The 24811-nt window shown below is 43.0% G+C and overlaps 1 protein-coding gene across 2 annotated transcripts in view; it reads left to right on the top strand.

The window, feature by feature from the left end:
* Positions 1-16475, top strand: part of LOC115158277 (phospholipid phosphatase 2) — a 29259-nt gene extending 12784 nt beyond the window's left edge. For both annotated transcript variants that reach the window (XM_029707033.1, XM_029707034.1), the window contains exons 2-6: positions 11841-11992; positions 12171-12433; positions 12668-12725; positions 13819-13995; positions 14353-16475. In XM_029707033.1, the coding sequence (XP_029562893.1) occupies positions 11841-11992; positions 12171-12433; positions 12668-12725; positions 13819-13995; positions 14353-14502 (800 nt within the window). In that variant the 3' untranslated portion in view covers positions 14503-16475. The remainder of the gene's footprint in view (positions 1-11840; positions 11993-12170; positions 12434-12667; positions 12726-13818; positions 13996-14352) is intronic.
* Positions 16476-24811: the final 8336 nt, after the last annotated feature.

Below are 24811 nucleotides of genomic sequence, written 5' to 3' on the forward strand. Positions count from 1 at the left end.
TCTGCACAGTTCTTCCACAAAATAATTTTTAAAAAGATGGAAATTGTTCCAAGTAATCCAAACCACTTCAATGGTTTGTTAAACTTTTCAAATCAATAGTTTTTGTTTGGCATATATTTTAAAGTGAAAAAATGGAGTCAAAGCGTAATTCCGTTATCCTGGAATTGCCCCTAGGCTATAGCTTGCTTATTATGAACGTGCCTCACACATACCATACAATTTACAGGAGCCTAGTATTTTTTTAATTTGTGGAGTATGGACAATATTTTCCTACGTTGTCGCTCCCGCTCCTTGATAGGCTGCTGTGCAGTGAGTGCTCTGCCACTGCAAACATTGGCTAGTTCTTGTTTCAGCAACTCTCGCTTCGATATGGCAGCATAACTATGAAGATTATCACAAATAGTAGGCAGTCTAAAGCAATAGTTTCAAACAATTTAAGGAATAATTGAGCCATTTGGCTACTTTTCAGGCAGATCTAGCTTCAGTAGGGGAGAGTAAACAGGCTAAACCCATACAGGCCACACATCTAAAATACATGCAGAAAATATATTAAAAAAAACAAAAACACAAATGAATATTGAACCATTATCAGGCAATAAAACACGCATAAATCTATACAGGACACATCTAAAATACATGCAAGAAATATTCAAAAGCACACCAAATAAATCGTAAACCATTCCAGGAAATAATAGGTTTTTGGAGCAGATTATAAAGAACATGTTCTGAGAATAGGCCTATCCCATCTACATCCCTGCTAGTGATAACGCAGCTAGCAAAAAACAAGCAAGTCATCAGATATTGAATTACCTTGTATTCGGACGCACACTCTTGGATTTCAAAGATAATTATTTGCCCCCGTGTATACAAGGCAGCTCTGTTGTTGAATTCTTCACATCAGGCTTGAACGTCCTTGTAGGATGTAATAATTTTACTTTTTCCACTGTTATTGAATCACAGCGGTAAAACTACAAAATTCTAATCTTGGAATTTTGTGACCGCAGCATTTAGGTCTGTATAATTTGCATATTCAGACCCAACGCAAATAAACTCCATTGCTAGAATGTTAAAGATTTCACACCCCAGGGAGCTGGGTTTATATTGTTGTGATCCCTTAACATGTGACGCGCTTGATGTTTGACAGTAGTCAAACTCGGATTACACCCACACACCATGGCTGCTTCAATACTGAATTACTTCAATATGAACTCTGGCTGGGCATTTAAAGTGCAGGTTGTGACAATTAATCAATTATAGTGAACATGTTCCAGTTATTTGAGGTGAAGCTAAATAAATACATAGATTGTTGGATTTTGACAATGACAACAATCATCCACTCTGACTTCCCCATTATTATTTAGCACATTTCCCATGTCATCCAGGCCTGCTCAGTCCCTTTGCATGAGTGTGGTTGGGGGGCTATGATAACTGTAAACTGATAACTGCACTTACCATTGGCAGACTATGATTTCGTGATGGTCTGGCCTTTGGCGGCATATTCCTGCCTTGTTTTTTGTGCAGTGTGGTCAAAGGTAGAGGCCTATAAAATCAGTTCAATATTTGCTTAAACCACATCAGCAGACTACTTTTAAGGTCTGGGAACATTTTTATAAATTTCTATTTTTGGGTGTAGTTTCCCTTTAATTCCAGTGTGCACCTAGCAAGAGGATGTTGTTTAGTAGTTTTTTTTGTAGTGCATGTGATGGTAGAGTTTGCTAAACAAATACCCACTGGATTGATGCAAATAATCATGATATCATTCTGCCAGTAAGCATAGGCTACTTTGTAGTTAACATTTAATTGAGGTTTTTGGGAAAGCTTTTCCATCTACCAGAATACTTTTCATTAGCATCATCGCTAACAGCTACGCAAAGTAGTAGACGGGCTCACCACACAGACAGGAAATTCTCATTGGCTCTTCAGAAAGTTGCAGGAAATACGAACCGCTGATGCATTCTTACGATAAACTTGGCCAAAATGTATTCATTTTCAATATATTTAGTTGATTCCCTACTAAGTTGAATACATGTTTTTTATATTGTTGAATTCCATTTTAATGTCTGGATTGTGTGATTACGTCCATGTTCTCCGCATCGCAGATTTTATAGGGCCCCAGAGAGGAGAGCGCAGAATGGGTAATGCTGTTGGGACCTGCTCCAGAGCAGCATCCCCAGGCTTTCAGGATATGATCCATCCCACCATGGGATTCTTCCAGGAGTGAGAACATCAGACCGACTGCTACATAGAGAGAGTCTCGCTGGCTCACCAATCCTCCTAAAGCCCACCATGTCACAAGCCTTGGCTTAAAATCTCTAGGTCAAATTTCGATGACCCACCTCACCCCATGCACCCTCCAAAGAAAGGAGAAGTAAGTCAAATCCATGCTCCTGATCCTAACAAAGGAGTTTTTAGGCACGGAACACACCAGTTATGGTGTGGCCTTAGTTCCACCACAAAAATGTCTTAATGCATTCCACTGCCCAATTCCATAGCAATACTATGATGGCAATGTTTTTGCTGGCTTTCCCATGGGACATAAATTCTTATAGTTAAGAATAAAACTGAATCACTACAATGGTGTGGGGAAGTTGATATAAAGGGAGTGTGCAGTGGTGTGGTCTGTAGTTTAATTATTAGAAGGTTACTGTGAAGTGTGAATGAATGGTAACAAGCCAGAACCACAAAGAGCTGCTATCCATTCCCCAGGGTTAGCTCTCCTCATGGTCTCTCTGCAGGTGTGCTCTCAGACCAGGACTCAGGCTGTGTTCTCTTCAGCTGGCCCTGGGGTTAAAAGGACCTTGCTGCTAATGCCTAGGGGTTAGGTTGAGTTACCACGACAACACAGTTCAATTAAAAGTAGAGTGGAATCATTGGAACTCAATTCAAGTCACAAATCATTATCTTTCCAGTTCTCCATGTCAGCACTTGTTAATCAATGTAGTGGGGTAGGGGTACTTACATTTTTGGAATACTCTGGAACCTTCAGTGTTCAATTTCGGACAATGACGAGTGTTTTAAGATTATGAAACAAAAATGCACAAAAAAACCCTGAAGGTTTGCAATGAATCATTTGTTAATAAACGTAGGCTATTATTACATTTCAATTACATTACATTACACTAAGCTAGATGTGATCACAGAGCAATAAAGCGGGTAATTGCTTATCCTGCCCAGTGCCTAGCCCAGGTCAAACTATCAACAGCTGATGTGTTCTTAAAGGCCCAGTGCAGTCAAAAATGTGATTTCCTGTGTTTTATATGTATCCACACTGAGGTTGGAATAATACTGTTAAAAAATGATAATGCCCTGTTAGTTTAAGCGCTGTTTGAAAAGGCTGCTTGAAATTTCAGCCTGTTTAGACCAGAAAGAAAGAGTTCCAAACCTGTCTGCCAATAACAGCTAGTTCAGTTTTCCCCTCCACACTCAGACCACTCCCAGACAGTCCTGTCAAAATTTGTGTTTGAGAAATTGCTCTTTGCTAAGAAGCATTTTTCTTTTTTTGTTGAAAACAATCACAGAAAGGTAATTCATTGTTACCAAAAAATTATTTGATATTGAGATAAAAACGGCTGCATTAGACCTTTAAGGTAGGTGAGGTGTGTGATTAGTAATGACAAAGAGGCAGGTTCAGAGTCACTAGTTGGAGGCCTCACAAGCTCCCTGCTTTACAACCAGGGAACACCCATGCCAGGATTTCACTGTGGGATTAGATGTTCCTAAAACAAGACGCTATGCTTCAGAGAGATTTATTTTTCTGTCTGTCTTAGATGGCCTCAGCGGCTAGTAAGTCATCTATAGTTACCTGTTTTGTGCGATACTCAAATATCTGCCCTAGTTTAAGCTTGAGTTTGACATTTAATATAGGCTCTTCACTCCCACCACTCTCACCTTCTCCCCCTTTCTCTCCCTCTCTTCTGTCTGTGTAAACCTACACTCAGCACAAATAGACAGTGGGTGTTGGCTTATTGCACAGAGGAAGGACTGGCTTTAACTTCTCCCTGTCTGAAGTTGTCATAGGTAGCACTACAAAGAGGCCAGCAGAGCAGAATAGCATGGTCTACATAGCTGTACTCTATGCACTCCGTTTCAGGCCATATGGATCGCTGTGTGCTGTTTCTAATGAATAAGGTGTATTCCGAGCAACTTATGAAGACTAAATTGCCTCCCCAGCAAGGCAGAGGTTACACTCACCACACACACTCTCCAGAGGGTTATGGTTTTTTCCTGCTGGGATTTGCATTCCCCTGTTGTACACTAATCAAACACAGAGACAGCTGAGAGGACAGAGGATATGAGGGAGTGTATGACTCAGAGTTGTGTTAGGTCTCCACATCCATACTACTGGACCCCCAGGGGCTTGGCACGGTCACTGAGGAGAAACGAGGAGGAATCATCTGGTTTACCATGGGACTTGGGGAGATTTGCCATGTTTTTTTTTTCTCTCATATTCAAAGGCACAGCATTGTTAGGCAGAGTATCCTTGGCAGTACCAAGGAAGTGAGTGCAGGACAGCAAAGGAAATGCTGTGCTATCAGTGAATGACTGTGTGCCTTCTCCTTTGATGAATACCACAAGGGGAACTTTATGGCATTTCATCTTAGTGCCATCTGTAAGGAAGCTTTTCTATTCATGTTAAATAAGATTTGACTCAATAAAATGTTCCCATGTTCTTTGACCTGACTGCCCTGGAGTTTCAAGTGGTTGAAAGAGGCTTGTGAATGAAACTATGTAGCTTGTCTCTGGGGATTCAGGATTCTCATCCAGTTGGGTTGTGAAAAGGCATTGTCATGAGTTCTCAAACTGTTTCCACTCAATGAGAAATGCACTGATGACAGCACAGGAAATGGTTATCCCAAGGCAGTTATGTTATGGAAGCTGAAGACATTTCAATAAACAGTAGAAGAGGTGGACAAACACCCTCAGACGGGTTTGTGTGGTGAAGTATTGGACCATAGATTTCACAACATAGGACCATATAAACAGCATCTACATTTGAGGGATTTTAAGGTTTTTTTTATACCATGAGCCTACTGTACTAATATATCTAGCTTCCAGATGTATAATCAAAATATGTGTGGCCTGGCCTATTTGTTTGATCTAACAAAAGTCAGACTATACCCCAGACCAGATTTAACTACCCTCCATCTGCACTACTTGATGCTCAGAATGCGTAAATGATGAGGAGAGCGAGACAGAAACAGTGGGATTAGAATGCAAAGGGTAGCAGGATTTAGTGTGACTGACAGGGGAAGTTGGGCATTCCTCCTGTGAATTAGGTTTTACGCCCAGCACATACCTTCCACATTAGTCAGTCTAGCCAGGGTCGACTCAGGTGCTGGGAGAAGGACCCTGGTCCACACACTACACAGTGGGTGAAAGAGAGAAATAGAGAGAGTATTGGCATGAAGAGGAAAGGGAATAGAGATGCACTGGAGGAAGGAGAAAGAGAGTAGAGGCACTGAATGAGAGACAGAGTAGAGTGGCTGGAGAAAGAGTCACAAGATGACCCTCGCAATGTGGAAAGACGGACCATCCAATCCCAATAAAGCAGAGAGCGTTCTAGCACATGGCCCAGCTGTGACCCTGTACCTGTAGGAAGGCATTCTCTCCAATCTGAACCAGTCAGGTCAAAAATAATCGGCACAAAGGACAGTGAAATCCCAGGCTGGATGTTTTAATATTTTTGGCCGGCTGTCCATAAAGCAGTGCAGGTTCCACAGAGTAAAAGGCAGGGACAGGCCTGGTCTATAGTGCAGCAGTGAAGTATCAGGTGGAGAATGCTTTTCTAATTAAATCAGTGGTCCAGATGAGTTGGGCAGTACAATGATCCAGGTGTTTGAGTCCAGGCTCTGACCCCTCCATTAGTTCACTCAGGGGCATGAATTTACATTTAAATTCCAGTGCAAGATTTGAAAAAGAGCAATGTATTTTCAATGAAGACTCTTCGGTTATTTTGCTGGAAATTGTATTCCCTTCCTGAGTTGAAAGGGCATTGACCCCAATCCTGCCCTCCACTGTGCAGAGAGAAAGAGAGAGAGAGAGAGAGAGAGAGAGAGAGAGAGAGAGAGAGAGAGAGAGAGAGAGGATGTGAAGAATTTCAGTGGCTCTTAGCTTCCAGTAAGATTGTGGCCAAAATCATCCCATGTAATCAGCTGTCTAAAAAAAGCCTGGCTCCATTCAGACCTCTATATTTACAGAGTGTGAGAGTGTGGGAGGACACTTGGATTGAAGGAATGACCGAGAGTGAATGAGATGGAGAGACCTAAATAAGAGAATGAGAGGCACAAAGGAGGAGAGAAATTAGTTGTGTGATGGAATAGAATTCATTTCTGTTGCTCAGCTCAGAGAGGCCAGGTAGCTTAAGCCCTCTCTATCGCTTATGCATATCCAATGGCATTGAGCAGGTGCTGGATAGCTTTAACTTAAGCTTTTGTTCCATGTTTGTGTCTAAACCCTCACTTGTCTTCAAGAGTAATTTCCCTTCCCTCTCTCTTGTATTTCTGTTCCCCAAGACCCCATTTTAAGAAGCATTGAAGATGATTGTGAAGGTAGAGGAGAAAAGGGAGCATTAGCTTCTCAAAGTGTGACTAAAAGCTATTCAAATGGGATTCCTTAATCTGAGGCAGGAAATGTGAACTCCTGCTTCCTGTGACTTCAAAAGGCCTAAGTATGGGCTCAAATAGGAGATCTTTCACAGGCAGCATTCCCAGCAGGGCCTAATTTCCTTCCAACTGTAGAGTCAGGTGTTTTCATGGAGCGAACACACTCACCTTCAAACCTGCTTTCCTCTATTATTCTACCTTTTCCCGTGAGGACTTTCATTTGGTCTCTTAAAAGACATAGTTTCCTTCTTTCCTCCTGTAAAGATGCAGTTCTTGAGCATTGTCAATTTGGGCGGTGAAATGTTCTTGTGGTATCCTGGAGACCTATTTTTGTCTGTTTTTGCCTGTCAGTGTGGCTGTGTTTGTTTGTTTGTGTCTATCTGTGTGCATGTTTTGGGGCTCAGAGGCTTGGAAGTCTCATATCCTATGTAGAGATTTATTAGACATCCCTACTTCACAACACCAGACTAGATATTTATATTGAATTTTAGATTTGTCTCATCTGTTAAAAGTAATGTCTGCAGTATAAATGCAGCGTTATGAGTACAGAATATAAAGACTTACATAGCCTAAGAAGACTAGACGGGGTCGTTTTAAGCCAGCTGCACTGCCAACCCCGTACACCATGGCAAAGCATTCAGGGATTTATACCCAATAAACTCTAATGGCAGTGTGAAGGAAATTATGGTTGCCTCTATATCGAATGAAGCGCTAGATCCAAAATTGAGATATACTATATGCAACTTTCATGCATTGATATTAATGGAAGAGTTTTGCACAAATATTAGAGTTATGTTTGCTTGTCTCAGATTCAACCCTGACTCTCTCCCCTCCTATGTGTTATTGTGCTCTGCCCTGAAACTTGTTACTTTTATCTATTTTAAAATGACATTTCCTCCATCTATCAGCTTATTGGAACCAGTATTTCAACTTCCATTTTCTTTCATAATTTGCATCACATTTTTCTCTTACTTAGCCACTACTAATGGTCCTGACCGACTATGTAAGATTGTCTTAAAAGGATTGCAATTGCAGCACGGATTTTGTTACACAGCATCAAGCACAAACAAACCATTTTAACATGACTTCCACCATGCTGGAGGTCCAGACCAGTGTTCAGGCTCACAGTACTTGCTGTATGTATTCTAAGTTTACTCATATGGGCTATGCAAACCAGACACAGGCATCAATAAGCCTGGAGTTTTCCAGCATTTTGATTCTGTTTTCTATTGCCTGCAAAATGTGAACTTTCCTACCAAATAGTATTTTGTATTTAATGGCTGTGTGTGGAGACAGATTTGATGTCATTCTGTCTAAAACATTTCCCACTGTACAGTAATGACAGCCTTGCACACAGTAGCCCTCAAGTTTGTTTTTATTAGACATTTATGGCCATGTATATTCCTGGTAAATATTGTTTTTCTGAATATATTAGAGAATTTGACAGCTGGTGCCAATCCAAAGCAAGATACATTATGAAAGATCAAGAATATGTTGTAGAAACGTTCAAAGTGACTTTTCTGATGAACTCAGAAGTGAAATGGTGATGATAGTTAGTGTCCTCCAGAGAGCTCATAAGCCTATCCTGATTAAGTTACACTCAGCTCAGATGTTTGGAACAAAGCAATGGCAAAATATTTCTCCAGAAACCAAACACATGTTATCGTGGACACTGAATCTGGGGGAGATGGAGGAATAGTCACAATAGCTAAGAAACAGTAACCTCTTGTCCTCCACTCTTTCTCTGATTCGCTTCCAGCACTGTGTGGACTTGGAGGAGGAAAAGGAAGCTGGAGACATTTGTTCCTTGACATTCCGGTGTGATTCTGTCTGACTTTGCCCATGCCCGCTGGAGGCAGGATTTTGGGCCAATGAATTACCATTCAAAAGCCTCATCACACTTGTCCCACAATGTCCCTGCATCCCCTCAGGATGTTATGGATGGCCACATTGTCTTATGGCACCACTTGACAGGATGGAGGTGCTGAGGGCCTGGGGGCATTGAGACTTATTCTGGGCTTCTATTCCCTTACAAGGCCTTCTTCCACTGTGTAAACACTGCCACAACAGCTCTGTACTGGTGGGAAACATGGAGTGGCTGGCAGGTGGGCTACAGCTGCTGGTGTTGACACACACGCTAATGGTTGGTGCTGGTTGGGAACAAAGGCTTGCCACTTGGTTCTTATATGGAATATCAGCCAGTTAAGTGGCACCTGTTTGGTGGTGACACCGTCTGTGGTGCTCATAATGGTGGGTGCTAGCATTTACATGTAATAAACATACATTTCTCTTGAACTAATATCAGAAGGCTAGCAACGCAACGGACCCTTTTTGTAGATGTACAGTGCCTTCATAAACTATTCTCACCCCTTGACTTTTTCCACATTTTGTTGTTACAAAGTGGAATTAATTATGTTAGTATTGTGGAGTAACTACAATGTTGTTGTTGATCCATCCTCAGTTTTCTCCTATCACAGCCATTTAACTCTGTAACTGTTTTAAAGTCCCCATTGACTTCATGGTGAAGTCCCTGAGTGGTTTCCTTCCTCTGCTGCAACTGAGTTAGGAAGGACACCTGTATCTTTGTAGTGACTGGTTGTATTGATATACCATCCAAAGTGTAATTATTAACTGTACCATGCTCAAAGGGATATTCACTATCTGCTTTTTTTACCCATCTATCAATTGGTGCCCTTCTTTGCGAGGCATTGGAAAACCTCCCTGGTCTTTGTGATCGAATCTGTGCTTGAAATGTACTGCTCGACTGAGGGACCTTACAGATAATTGTGTGTGTCGGGTAGAGAGATGGGTTAGTCATTTAAAAATCATGTTAAACACTATTATTGCACACAGAGGGAGTCCATGCAACTTATTATGTGACTTGATAAGTATATTAGTACTCCTGAACTTTAGGCTTGCCATAACAAAAGGCTTGAATACCTGCACACTGACTCGGTACTGCTGCCCCTGTATATAGCCTCGTTATTCTTATTGTGTTAGTTTTTATTATTACTTTTTATTTTAGCCTACTTGTTAAATATTTTCTTCTTCTTGAACTGTCACTGTTGGTTAAGGGCTTGTAAGTAAGCAGTTCACGGTCTACACTTGTTGTATTCGTCGCATGTGGCAAATAAAGTTTAATTTGAATGCTTATTGACTCAAGACATTTCAGCTTTTCATTTTAATTAATTTGTAAACATTTCTAAAAACAATTCTACCTTGACATTATGGTGTGTAGATCAGTGACACAATCTCAATTTAATCAATTTTCAGCCTGTAACAACAAAATGTGGAAAAAATCTCTGAAGTGACTGTAGCTTTTATGAATCTCATCTTCTATCTCTAGTTGAGGTTTCTCTCTCCAATGTTTGTCTCATTGTGCGTTTTGTCGTGTCTGAAACCTATTAGCAAGGTTAGACGGTATGACACAGTGTACAATGATACGTCTTTATCTTGTAGCCATTTGTTCATTCTCAGAGGAACACAAAGGCTCTAGTATTTACTGTTGTCCTTGGCATCCTCCACACAGCCAATGGCTCTCTTTGTTTAGAGGAGGAGGGTGTCAGTTAGTTAGTAGGCACATTTTCCGCATAGCCATACAAATGTAACCAAACAATGCTGTTCCTCATCTCATGTGAGGTAGGAATCATGTCAACCAGACCACACATTACATAGAGGTAGATAGATATACCCTGTTCTTCTCTAAGCTTATTCCTTGTCCAAGTGAATGTGTCCTCACCACCTTAAATGTAGTTTGTCCAGAACATTCCCTGCTGTGCAAATGTGTTGACTTCTTGGCGGCAAACTAATCTATGATTGCCAGCCTGCCAGGGACAAATGAAAAGGACTGCCATTCTTAGACTGGAGTTGTACACCCATAAGCTAGACAGATGTCTTTAGAGAGCAGAGAAACCCTGCCGATTTAGAGCCTCAGCTTTACTAGCACTGTCTAAGATCCAACATGATTATTTTCATCAGTTAGCGTCTCAGTGTGGCATCGTTCTCCTGGTTCTATCTGTTACTCTGCCTGGAAACTGGCCTGGAACTATGTCATTAACAGATGTGCTTCGGGTGGGAGTGAATGAGAAATGTATACTTTTGAAACTACATTTTTTAGTCTATGTAGTATTTTTCTTTCATTTAGTATGCAGACTCATGGCATTTCTATACGCTCAAGGCTGTCTGCCATGCTGGGTAGGGCAGCTGGCTGGAGGGTTTCAGGGTGGGGAGAGTTCACACATGCCCTAGGTCTTTGTTCCACTCCTGGTTTTACACAAAAGACCTCCAGGCTTGTAGGAGAAGAGAAAAAATACATTCCTAACAGTTGTGCCAATGAGGTCTTTTTCACATATCTGTTTTAATTTGCAGACTAGGAAGAGCATTATTCATTAAGTTTATCAACAGGAACTGCAGTAACGAACGTGTAATGCCTTCCTCATGGTGTGTTTGTGGCTTTGCATCACACATCAGATGTGTCCAGAGTGTGTGTGGTTTTGGAGACGTTTCCGAACGTCTCAAGGCCATTTTCCATCCACTCAGTAACCTTGAGCGGATATATTTGAGCTTGTTTGTGCACACCACCACATCAGTCAGTTTTCTAAGGAGGTGCACTGGGGAGGGGTGTGTGTGTGTGTGTGTGTGTGTGTGTGTGTGTGTGTGTGTGTGTACATCTGAGTCTACTGTTTGTTTTTTAATCCCTTACTGTGCGGATGTACTATGACATTTCACAACCTACATCAATGTGTGCTGAGCTCTGATTTGGTATGCGGTGCCTTTCTGGGCTATGAATGTGGTATATTTTCAGGACAGCATTGTTCCACTGAAAAAGGTCTTAAGGAAAGGAGGAAAAAATCTACTCAGAAAACCTTGAAGAAGCATTTAACCTCCCAGATTGAATAGTGATGTAATGTCTGGGTTTCTGGAAATTGAAAATATCTGTTATTACAAAGATTTTATGGGAGCATTCCATCTCTGAATGTTAGCTTGGATCAACAGCATTATCATCAGTCATTCGCGGTGTACTTTATCACCCTTTATTATAGGAATAATCAATGTTGGTAGTTGAAGTGAATTAATGAAAGAAGAAAATAAAATTCACATCCTGCTGGTTCAGGTGCTGGAAGGAAAAAAGTGTATGAAATGATGTCATCAATGGGAGCATATCAGTGTTGCGAGCAGTTATAAAATTCTCTGTTGAAGTGAATTAACGAGTTGCCTGTCGTCTTTCTCTTCTCATAGCCGCTCTGCCCTTCCTCATCATGACTGTTGTGTTCCGGCCCTACCTGAGGGGTGTGTACTGTGACGATGAGGACATCAAGTACCCCCGCAAACCTGACACCATCACCCACGGCTTGCTGGCTGCAGTCACCATCTCCTGCACTGTCATCATTGTGAGTCCCTCCCTATACTTTCCTCACTGACACCTAGGTGAGCTAAATAACATCTGACTACACTGATTCCCAGACCAGTCTCATAAACAGCCGTTTCTATAAGCAGCCAGTGGACCAGATATTAGCTGTCATATTGGAGTGTTGGATGTCATTTAAGCCTCTTTCTCTCTTCCAATAGATATCATCAGGAGAGGCCTACCTCGTCTACAGTAAGAGGATCCACTCTAACTCTGAGTTCAACGGGTACGTGGCGGCACTCTACAAGGTGCTGGGTACCTTCCTGTTCGGGGCAGCTGTCAGCCAATCACTGACGGACCTGGCCAAGTTCTCCATCGGACGCCCTCGGCCCAACTTCATGGCCGTCTGCAACCCCAAGGTCTGCAAAGGCTACGTGCTGGAGATCAACTGCACTGGCAATCCTCGGGACGTCACTGAGTCCAGGTAGTTACTGAAGTAGAGGGTGTCAGGGAAATCTTGTTGATGTGTACATTGCTCAATGCAAGTGGTTAGTGCTGTACTGGAACCAATGCCTGCATACGCTGCAGGACTAGAACCAGGGTTAGTGACCACTGCTTTACGCTATGGTAGAAACACACAGAATATTTCAACTGTAGCCTCCACAGCCATGACAGAAAAAGGTTTTAACAACATATTTGTTTTCGCTCTATTTTCCAGGCTGTCCTTCTACTCCGGCCACTCCTCCTTTGGGATGTACTGTATGCTGTTTCTAGCAGTGAGTAAACTACACACACACCCTCATATTCAGCAGTCTCAAAGGGAGTCAATTGATGCAATGCCTCTCCATTTGAAACAGGATAAATGGGGAAAATATGAAATGCAGAATAGGACAGGATAGACAGAGAGGGATTGTGCACATATAAGGGCAAGTCAGAAGTTCAGCTGAGGAATTTGGACACAAAGGCTAATGCCCTGCTAGACTGGACTGTTATTGACTGGAGATGAAGGCCCGTGTTCTGTTTCTGGTAATCCAGTTCAAGTGTGCTGGGCCTTGTCTATGGACAGACGGAGCAGGCAGGCGCCTCGAGCAGACGGCCGGTCCTCAATGCCAATCAAAGCAATTAGTCACTCATTCCCTCTGCTTTGTTTGGTCATGTCACAGGCCCTTTGATGTTCCCTAGTATACGTGATTCATATCGCCATGTCCCTACAAGTGTCCTACAGTGTTGAATGCTGAGATAGAGTGTATGTGTGGTAGGGGGGCATGCATGGATGCCAACTAACACACCTACTGCGGCAGGAGCCTGGTAGCAGCCCAGAGAAATGAGCGCGCCAGATAGACATTCTGGCAGCAACTCTCCTCTTCTGTGAAAAGGGTTTTCAGTCCGTAGGCATAAATTAGATCAACATTCAACACCTTTTCATGCTTTATGCGATTCTAAGCATACCATATCTGTTTTTGCTCGGGAGTTGATTTAGTATGAAAAGGCAAACTCTTTAAAGATACATTCTTGCCTTTTTAAATGTTTGTCTACATGTACTGATGCTGTGATGGTTAGCATTTTGAAATAGCTAAACAACATGCTTTCATATTACATAGCCAATTGAAGAATGGACTTGTACACTGTTTACATGAAAGAAACATTTACTAACAAATGCTGTGTTTCAGACATTCATTGAGGCATGATCGTAGGCTTAGTGTAACTGGGGCCAGTTTACAGTCAAATAACATTGCCTTATTTGGTAAGATGGTTCACTACTACACAAAAACCACAAATGACCTTAATCGGCAGTAAAGGCAAATTGTCTACAAAAACAGCTCTACTTATGAGAGAACTAAAACATCTCCTCCCTCTCTTTCTCTCTAGTTGTATGTCCAGGCGAGGCTGAGGGCTAAGTGGGCAAGACTCCTCCGACCCACAATCCAGTTCTTCCTTGTGGCCTTTGCGGTTTACGTGGGCTACACCCGCGTGTCCGATTACAAGCACCACTGGAGCGACGTTCTGGTGGGCCTCCTCCAAGGCGCTCTCATTGCCATCCTCAACGTGAGTGTTGCCTGCTGGCTTTTTATTGTTCCTACTTCCCTGTTTTGATTGAACCTCTTTCAGCAACGCCTTTTGGAAGTCTCGGAGACGTGGGGGATACATATTGGAAAGCGAAGCCTCGATTTGTATTTCAGACTTCTGTATGCAATTAGGGACCCTCCCAGACCCAATGTTTTATGATGTCTCTGGCCTGGTTAGAGAGCTGGAGGGGTTATGCAGCGCACTGTGTGTTCCTGTCAGATGTGGAGCAGCTGCATGGTGCCCTCCACAACCAGACATATACAATCATACTTTCTAGCCCTCCCCTTGGTCCTCTCACTTTGTCTGACCCACACTATGTCCCCCTTCTCCTTACAGGTGCGCCACGTATCAGACTTCTTCAAGCAGCGTCCTCCCCGCTGCTCCAGCCAAGAGACGGCTGAGAGCGAGGAACTGGAGCGCAAACCCAGCCTGCAGATGGCAGATGCAGAGCACAACAACCATTACAGCTACCCAGGGCCTGTGTGAGAGGGGCCAACCCAGGGGCCCCCAGACTATGTCAACCACTCTCACCACAAACTCCCACAAACCACTGGGCTGAGTGAAGGGGCTGCACACAATACCAGAACCCTCTATGGCCTGAGTGCACCAGCCACATTCTGAAGACATGACTCCCTCTCCCCACGAATGGGAGAGGACTTTTTTGTATCATGGTTGATGTTCACTAACATTTTTTTGTTAAACTTTATTTTACACAATAGATTAGGAGAGAGTACCAAACATTCACATTAGATAGATAGAAAGAAAGAAAGAAAGAAAGAAAGAAAGAAAGAAAGAAAGAAAGAAAGAAAGAAAGAAAGAAAGAAAGAAAGAAAGAAAGAAAGAAAGAAAGAGAAAGAAAGAAACTGTTCTCTGAGGAGATTAGTTTTAGTGCACCTTAGTCGGAGGAGTAATCTGAACTTCAGTGGAAGTTTGGGATTGATATGTTGAATGTTTCACCTATGTGAAATGGAGTACAGAGAGAGAGAGAGAGAGATGTTGATGTTGATTGTGTAATCTTTCCTTGGATGTTCCAGAGTGATATACCACTAGATCACAAACAATCACTGCAAAAATTTGGCATAAAGATTTTAGAATTTGGAATTTAGAAATTCAGCTTTTAGCTATGCCATTCTGGCTTCTCAATTTTTTATATATAAATGTTTTAACAGTAACATTGCTCCTTTGGTATGAATTGAAGGTATCTGGAAGGGCCTTCTAATTTATTTTCTATTATAAACTGGGTGGTTCGAGCCATGAATGCTGTTTGGTTGAAAGATGTCATATATCAGACCATATACCACGGGTATGACAAAACATTTATTTGTACTGCTCTAATTATGTTGGTAACCAGATTATAATAGCAATAAGGGGGTTTGTGGTTTATGGCCAATATATCACGGCTAAGGCTGTATCCAGGTACACTGCGTTGCATAGTGCACCAGAATAGCCCTTGGCCGTGGAATATTTGCCATATGCCACATCCCCTCGTGCATTATTGATTAATTATAGATTACTTTATTCTCAAAGTTGGACATCTCTATTATACCAGCGCTGTTCAGCTATTTTGCAATCACGATCACCCTTGTTAGCCACTATGAGCCACAAATACTGTATCTTCTAATATTGTGACATTTTTCATACTGCATGGAGATTGTGTGTAAATATGCATGTAAGTATGTTTTTTTTCTTTCTCACATGTACATGTTCTGTGGCCCATATCAAACCAGTGCCTTCTTGGACTAGTGCCCTTTAAGATTGCCACAAGTGGATCAGATTCCAAGTTCACAACACAAACCAGATGCCTTAACATGAGCCTTTAAGGATTGTAATGATACATCTTACCATTAGAGTCGTTTGTTGCAAGCTGGTAATACTGTTCTGTGCAAAGTTCAAAGATTGGACTGGACTGATTGAGCTAATTTGTGAAGAACTGCTCCTGTACACTGACTGTCCGGCCTGGCCCTGCTTGGCACAGTCAGCTGGTAGTGATTGTGAGGCTCAGAGAGCTGACTCTGAGAAGTGACCTGTGACTGTGGAATGGCAAGGGCCTCCTGCGGAGACCTGGTCCCTACGGACTTCCAGACTTTTAAAGACTGCTTTGAATTCCAGAAATGAGAACCACCTGGAGCAGCTTCAGTGAAGTGTTGTTGTTGTGTAGTGTCTCAGCTGTGTATTACAGAATCCCCAGACCAAATTTACCCATGAAACAATGGTATGAAAATGTTATGGTGTTTGAGTCACCTCCAGGTTTCCATCATAAAAGGCCCTCGGTTAGCCTTGTTCTGGGTGGTGTGTGTTTCATATGTAATCAAACTATTTCCATTAGGATTGGTGCCTTCGAATGGGTCCTGGTTGGCCATTCTCAGTATGTCAAACATTATGCTGTTCTGTACATTCATCTAGTCGTAGCTGTTTATGTATACACAAAAGGATTCTAAATAAATACCAAATATACATAATGTTTCAATGTCATATTTTCATATTAACTAAACAGCTGTGTCCAACTGTGACCTGTCAGGAAGGTCTCTGGGTAGCTTTCATCAAGGTTTAATCTTAGATTTATGCATAATCTTGACACATTATTTGTCATGCATTCCATTCCACATGAAAAAGTTTGCATTCCAATGAACTAATTTGGTCATTATGTAATCAAATAATTAGATGCCACGCTGGTTTCACTCTTGCAACATATTTCACAAGTATGGGATAGGTGGTGGGGCTTGTGAGTTGTCACATTGTTTCTGAGTGATTTAGATCGTGATGAGGATGGTATAATATCAGTGTTCCATCTTGTCTGGGCATGCTCCAGCTAGCTTGTTTAGTAATCATGATTCCATCTTGTCTGGGCATGCTCCAGCTAGCTTGTTTAGTAATCATGATTCCATCTTGTCTGGGCATGCTCCAGCTAGCCTGTTTAGTAATCATGATTCCATCTTGTCTGGGCATGCTCCAGCTAGCTTGTTTAGTAATCATGATTCCATCTTGTCTGGGCATGCTCCAGCTAGCCTGTTTAGTAATCATGATTCCATCTTGTCTGGGCATGCTCCAGCTAGCTTGTTTAGTAATCATGATTCCATCTTGTCTGGGCATGCTCCAGCTAGCTTGTTTAGTAATCATGATTCCATCTTGTCTGGGCATGCTCCAGCTAGCTTGTTTAGTAATCACGATTCCCAGCCGTTCTCTTGATTATTTCAATCTTTCTGCACTGACATACGAGGGGGCAGGTCTCACTCAGAAATTAAGTTTTGGTTTAATTCACAAATGCACATAGTAACTCGTTTTCATCCATTGATAAAGGATTGGTATCTGCTTTAATGAGTATTCTTTGGAGAGAGAAAAGCCTGACCATAGAAATAAAATCCCTGTGAGCCTGACATCCTTCCTTCTTGTTGACAGTGGGATTCCCATGAGTAAGGGATTTCCAGTAGTTCTGCTACTACCACGGTTCTCCTGTCTGATTTCCTATTCTTGTGTGAGGAGGGTCTGTTTAGGGATTCTTCCGTGTCCTTTTCGCTGTTTGTGTGCACTTGGCCATGAGTATTTTCACTAGCCATTGTATCCTGTGTACAGTAATGAGATGAATAGGGACGTAACAATCATGAATGACTGTTGGGTTCCTGTTGTTAGCTTTGTTTGTGATGGAGTACAGCATTGGAGATGCTAACTATTCACAGGACACCTTAGGACGCTTCAACTGACATTTTCGGAGCATTTTGACATAGCAGTAGCAATATGAGGTTATCCATTTGATTTGTGCCTGAGAGCCCAAAGCTTTGCATGGGATGCTATCTATGCATGGCATGAATATAGCTCAACTGGGCATATCCATGATTTACGTGGTTCTAGCTTGGAGACATCCTGTCGCGTGGCTGATGCATAGCCCCAGCTCTGTCCTGCTTTACAAATTCAGTACAAAACCCCCGTGACTTATCCCTGGCTTTTCAGCAAGACTAACTAAAAACAAGTGCCAGGGATTGGGAGAGGTTGAGCAAGACTCCCCTACCCCCTCATAGAGAAGGTCTTTAGAATGGGACGTCTCAACCAAAATGAACACACACATTTATATTGACATGAACATCAGACCCCAGGGACATTTTTGCAAGTCTTATTGGCAGCTCAAATGAACACCACTGTCACCCCTCATTTAAAACAATATTAGTCACTTATTTTGAAAGTCCTACTCATGTATATACAGTAACTTGTTTTGTGTTTCCAAGCACTGAGTGAGAGGCTACCGACCTGTAGCTGAAGTGCCACGACATTTTAACCCCTTATTTCAGTATTGTAATAAGAACATTCACAGATCTGACTGGAGGTAACCGCTTGACAAATATGACTGTGCTAACCTTGCAGGTGTGCATGTATTATAAAAAATATCAATATGAATCCAAAATATAGGCATCATAATCGTCATACATGACTAATAACACAGCAATTCCCACAATTCCTTAAAACCCATCTGAGCTCCAAAGGCATAAATGGTCCAGGAGTTGAGATTCTGTGAATGGCTCAGGGCATGGTGAAAAGTCGCTCCTCAAATGAGCGATTAGGACAGGGGTTCTCAAACTTTTTTGGCCCACGACCCCATTTTGATATCTTATAATAATCGTGACCCCAACAATGTGAAAGAAATTATGTAATTAACAGCCAATGTTAACTTTTTTATTTGGGGCTATGGCAGTGAATTGAAAAACATTCTAACAGTATTTCTGATTGTCTTCTCAACTCACCATCACATACTTTTAATATGGGGATTTGACAGTCAATTGTAAATGAGTCTGACATAATGTATCTTATCTTACCACCACTAATGAGATGGGTGTGCTTGATGCATGTCACGTTGGAGGTTCTCAAAGTCAGGGGGCGTGGTTGACAGTGCACATCTCATCTCTGCTGACATATCCAACCTGGATTGATACTTGGTTTTAATGCAGACGAGAGCACTGAATCCGGCTTTACACAGATATGAGCTGGCGAAGGGTACCATGAGTTTTATGGTGCTTTCAAGACAACTGGGAAATACGAATTCAAATCATGACTTCAGTGATCTTCAGGTTGGAAAGTCGGAGCTCTAAAAAGAGGCCAGAGTTCCGAGTTGGAATTCCGAGTTGGATGACCATTCAAAAACGATTCATTCCAAGTTCCCAGTTGTCTTGAAGTCGCAAGTCGGAGATTTACGAGTTCCCAGTTCCGAGGTCCCAGTCGTTTTGAAAGCGGCATTAATGCTCAGAGGGAGACGTCAGGAACCGAAACTCCTCCGTAGTGACCCATGAATGCATTTTGTCACATGACAGCTCGTAAATAGCATCCCACAACATGTATAGCAAACAAAGTCAATACATGGGCATCTCGGCCCTCACAGCTTACGTCAATTGGGAGAGCATAAAGGCGGCCGCATGCTTCCTAACCGAAACAGTTCAGAACAGTTTGTGCATACATTATGACAACATTTTGTGACGTTTTTGTTAGTTTTGGTGTTCGGCTAGGGCTTTGTTGGCTGTTCGGGCACACACATTTTTTTTCTTTAGGCCAACTGAACTTCAGCTGGCCTTCGTCCGTGATTGGTCAACTGTAGGGGTGACTCAAGTTTTTTCTTCTTGTCGTTTTAGCCCGACATGGTGAACGACAACTTCGAGCATCGATGGACCGATGAGGTGCATAAGTACCTTCACCACTACAATTCTAGCCATGCATTATATAAAAACCAGCATGTAAATGCCAATTCTTGGAGGGAGATATCGGAGACACTGGGGTCCAACCCAACCACTTCTTCAAAAAAGTGGGGTAGGGTTCACAACAAGTTTGTCAAGGCAAAGAAAAGAAACAAGGGCTGCAGTGGAGATGCCGGTGGAAAGGCTACTCCAGAAATATTGCTACTGGTTTGTTTGGCACGTGATGCATGGAAAACATAAGGACTTGGCTTTGTGGTACCTGGCAGGACAGCTGGTGGGGGTAAATCGAGGGTCTTCTGCAGCAGTTTGGACCTAAAAGACTCTCATGAAACACTCCACCATAGCTTTCTCGGCCGTATGCCCCTACATCCACCATTGTGAACCTGTAGCGGGCATCTTCTCTCTCTGTATTTCGCCTATTATATGTGTTGCTAGGTACATCAAATCTAGTAGATCCCGGGCAATTCTCACAACTTCAATTTTCTCGCCAGCCAAGTGTCTCTCTGTGTACACTTTTATTCTCCCTCGCGAGTCTTCCTACTTCTGTGTTTTTTCAAGCAAATGTCTTTTTAGGGAGCATGCGAGCACACTATTTCGGTTCGCCTAGCCGACTTCAGCTAGCAGCCAGCCAAACTGAAGCATGCAGATGCCTTAAGCTGGGGTGTATTTGAGTCGTTTAGTCAGTTTCCTCTTGATTGCTAGCAATAACATAAAATCTTTATTTCACAGTGTTATTTGACAAAGGTATTAATGTGAGTTTCTGTGCCTCTGCCTCCCCACACATTGTTTTCACCATATCAATTGCGGCCGGTAATATCAAAGTCTCTGCATTAGTGTGTGGTTTCATAGCGTAGCGGGCCTAGCCATTCACCGTGGGAATGACACAAGTGCAACGGTCAAGTGTGGCCTTTTCCCATGATCTAAGGGTGCTCTCTGGTTGAATTTTATCTTTTAGATTTGAATAATTTTGATTTAGATTTTTAAGGTTAACCACATTACAATGATTTTGAGATACAAAGACGATATTAAAATAGATATCATTTTTTGTATATACAGTACCACACCTACACATTCCAGGGTTTTTCTTTATTTGTACTTTTTTCTACATTGTAGAATAATAGTGAAGAAATCAAAACTATGAAATAACACATATGGAATCATGTAGTAACCAAAAAAGTGTTAAACAAATCAAAATATATTTTATATTTGAGATTCTTCAAAGTAGCCAGCCTTTGCCTTGATGACAGCTATATACACTCTTGGCATTCTCTCAACCAGCTTCATGAGGTAATCACCTGGAATGCATTTCAATTAACAGGTGTGCCTTGTTAAAAGTTCATTTGTGGAATTGATTTCCTTCTTAATGCGTTTGAGCCAATCAATTGTGTTGTGACATGGTAGGGTTGGCATACAGAAAATATCCCTATTTGGTAAAAGACCAAGTCAATATTATGGCAAGCACAGCTCAAATAAGCAAAGAGAAACAACAGTCCATCATTACTTTAAGACAGGAAAGTCAGTCAATCTGGAAAATTTCAATAACTTTGAAAGTTTCTTCAAGTGCAGTCGCAAAAACCATCAAGCGCTATGATGAAACTGGCTCTCATGAGGATTGCCACAGGAAACGAAGACCCAGAGTTACCTCTGCTGCAGAGGATAAGTTCATTAGAGTTACCAGCCTCAGAAATTGGCAATTAACTGCACCTCAGATTGCAGCCCAAATAAATGCTTCACAGAGTTCAAGTAACAGACACATCTCAACATCGACTGTTCAGAGGAGACTGCGTGAATCAGGCTTTCATGGTCGAATTTCTGCAAAGAAACCACTACTAAAGGACACCAATAATAAGAAGAGACTTGCTTGGGCCAAGAAACACGAGCAGTGGACATTAGACCCATGGAAATCTGTCCTTTGGTCTGATGAGTCCAAATTTGAGATTTTTGGTTTCAACCGCCGTGTATTTTTATGAAACGACACAGAGTAGGTGAACGGATGACATCCGCGTGTGTGGTTCCTACCATGAAGCATGGAGGAGGAGGTGTGATGGTGTGGGGGTGGTGTGGCTAGTGACACTGTCTGTGATTTATTTAGAATTCAAGGCACACTTAACCAGCATGGCTACCACAGTATTCTGTAGTGATACGCCATCCCATCTGGTTTGCGCTTAGTGGGACTATCATTCGTTTTTCAACAGGACTATGACCCAAAACACACCTCCAGGCTGTGTAAGGGCTATATAATCAAGAAGGAGAGTGATGGAGTGCTGCATCAAATCAAATTCAAATAAAATGTATTTATATAGCCCTTCTTACATCAGCTGAGATCTCAAAGTGCTGTACAGAAACCCAGCCTAAAACCCCAAACAGCAAGCAATGCAGGTGTAGAAGCACGGTGGCTAGGAAAGACTCCCTAGAAAGGCCAAAACCTAGGATGAAACCTAGAGAGGATCCAGGCTATGAGGGGTGGCCAGTCCTCTTCTGGCTGTGCCGGGTGGAGATTATAACAGCACATGGCCTAGATGTTCAAATGTTCATAAATGACCAGCATGGTCAAATAATAATAATCATAGTAGTTGTCGAGGGTGCAACAAGTCAGTAACACAAGAGTAAGTGTCAGTTGGCTTTTTCATAGCCGATCTTTGAGAGTATCTCTACCGCTCCTGCCGGTCTCTAGAGAGTTGAAAACAGCAGGTCTGGGACAGGTGGCACGTCCGGTGAACAGGTCAGGGTTCCATAGCTGCAGGCAGAACAGTTGGAACTGGAGCAGCAGCACGGCCAGGTGAACTGGGGACAGCAAGGAGTCATCAAGCCAGGTAGTCCTGAGGCATGGTCCTAGGGCTCAGGTCAGATGACCTGGCCTGAGCATCAGATGACCTGGCCTCCACAATCTCCTGACCTCAACCCAATTGAGATGGTTTGGGCTGAGTTGGACCGTGGAGTAAAGGAAAAGCAGCCAACAAGTGCTCAGCATATGTGGGAACTCCTTCAAGACTGTTGGAAAAGCATTCCAGGTGAGTACCTCAAGCTGGTTGAGAGAATAGTAAAACATAAAGACAAACCCTTGAATAAGTGGGTGTGTCCAAACTTTTGACTGGTACTGTATATACTGTATATCATTTTTTTCAGGATTTTGTCAATTCTCCCGCAACCTCATTTTCATATGAACCCTAGTTTGGGAACCACTGGGTTAGAGAAACCCTAGCTGTGGAAGCAGTGAAGAAATCTGAGAGAGAGAATCGGCTCTAGCTGCAGTGTTTGGGACTGTGGCTGCACCCTGCAAAACACCTAATTCTGGTCAGACTCACACACACTGTGACGATCATGTGGTCCCAAGCTGGAATGCATGGGCAAACACTGGAGCATGTTAGAGTGCAGCCTCATATTGTCTCTTTTCGCCTTGGCCTACGTTGTTATTTTGCGGCTTCATTGGGCTGTGTCTCTGTTTATGTCCATCCGTGCAGTTCATGGTTCCCGTGCTTAAGACGAGGAAAACTGCTTTTTGAGAAAGTCATTGAGTGCTTCTCACACTGTCAACACACACTCAGTAACTACTAGCTGCTGTCAGTCTGAAACAGGACTGTATTGATCAAATGGCCCAAGTCAAAGGGTATCTTGGTAGGACCATTAGGCCAGTGCCCTTTCAAACAGTTCACAGATAGTAGTCTGACTTACTGATAGCAGTTATAGTACTCGGACTACTTACTGGTTTTGCTTTCTTCCCTCACTTCTGATACACATGAAATAATAGAAAGTCATTACAGTAGGTTTGCTATTATTTTACTGAAAGAGATCATTTAACTATGCAAAGAGTGGAATTAACACTCAGTGGTGTCGTTAATTACCAGAGTTAAGTGTGATTGTGTCATTTTCACTTTGTGTAGAGTAAAACACTCAGAACTACGCACATCACTGGTTGTTCCTGTCACGACTTCTGCCGAAGTCGATGCCTCTCCTTGTTCGGGCGGTGTTCGGCGGTCGACGGTCTTCTAGCCATCGCCGGTCCATTTTTTATTTTCCATTTGTTTTGTCTCTTTTTGCCACACAACTGGTTCTCATTTCCCTCATTATGTGGTGTGTATTTAACCCTCTGTTTCCCCCATGTCTTTGTGTGGTATTGTTTTTCTGTTTTCATGTATGTGCACGTTAGGCTGGTTGCGCTGGGTTATGTTCAACCCGTATTTCAACCCGTTCCACAGCGGCCATGGTCACACCTGTCGATCGATTTCCTGACTGATCTTCCCCCATCACACAAGGAAACACCACGATCCTGGTCGTTGTGGATCGTTTCTCTAAGTCCTGTCATCTCCTCCCTCTGCCCGGTCTCCCTACGGCCCTACAGACTGTGGAGGCCTTGTTTACGCACGTCTCCGGCACTACGGGGTACCTGAGGATATAGTGTCTGATCGAGGTCCCCAGTTCACTTCGAGGGTCTGGAGAGTGTTCATGGAACGTCTGGGGGTCTCGATCAGCCTTACCTCGGGGTTTCATCCCGAGAATAACGGGCAGGTGGAGAGAGTTAACCAGGATGTGGGTAGGTTTCTGAGGTCCTATTGCCAGGACCGGCCGGAGGAGTGGGCAACGTTCGTGCCCTGGGCAGAGATGGCCCAGAACTCGCTCCGCCACTCCTCCACAAACTTCACCCCCTTCCAGTGTGTATTGGGGTATCAGACGGTTCTGGCTCCTTGGCACCAGAGTCAGACCGAGGCTCCTGCGGTGGACGACTGGTTCCGGCGCGCGGAGGAAACATGGGACGCCGCCCATGTTCACCTTCAGCTCGCCGTGCTGCGCCACAAAGTTGGCGCAGACCGTCACCGTAGTGAGACCCGGTGTTCGCACCGGGTCTCGCTCTCGACCCGAAACCTGCCCCTCCGTCTGCCCTGCTGGAAGCTGGGTCCGTGGTTTGTGGGGCCATTTAAAGTCCTGAGGAGAGTGAACGAGGTTTGTTACAGGTTACAGCTTCCCCCCGATTACCGCATTAACCACTCGTTCCATGTGTCTCTCCTCAGGCCAGTGGTGGGTTCCGATGGAGATGCTGGGTTCCGGTGGAGGACGTGTTGGATCCTTCTCTGCTGCGAGAGTTCCATCGTCTCCATCTGGATTGCCCTGCGCCTTGCCCCCCGGGT

This window comes from Salmo trutta, chromosome 22 (assembly GCF_901001165.1).
Source record: "Salmo trutta chromosome 22, fSalTru1.1, whole genome shotgun sequence".
NCBI classification, from domain to species: domain Eukaryota; kingdom Metazoa; phylum Chordata; class Actinopteri; order Salmoniformes; family Salmonidae; genus Salmo; species Salmo trutta.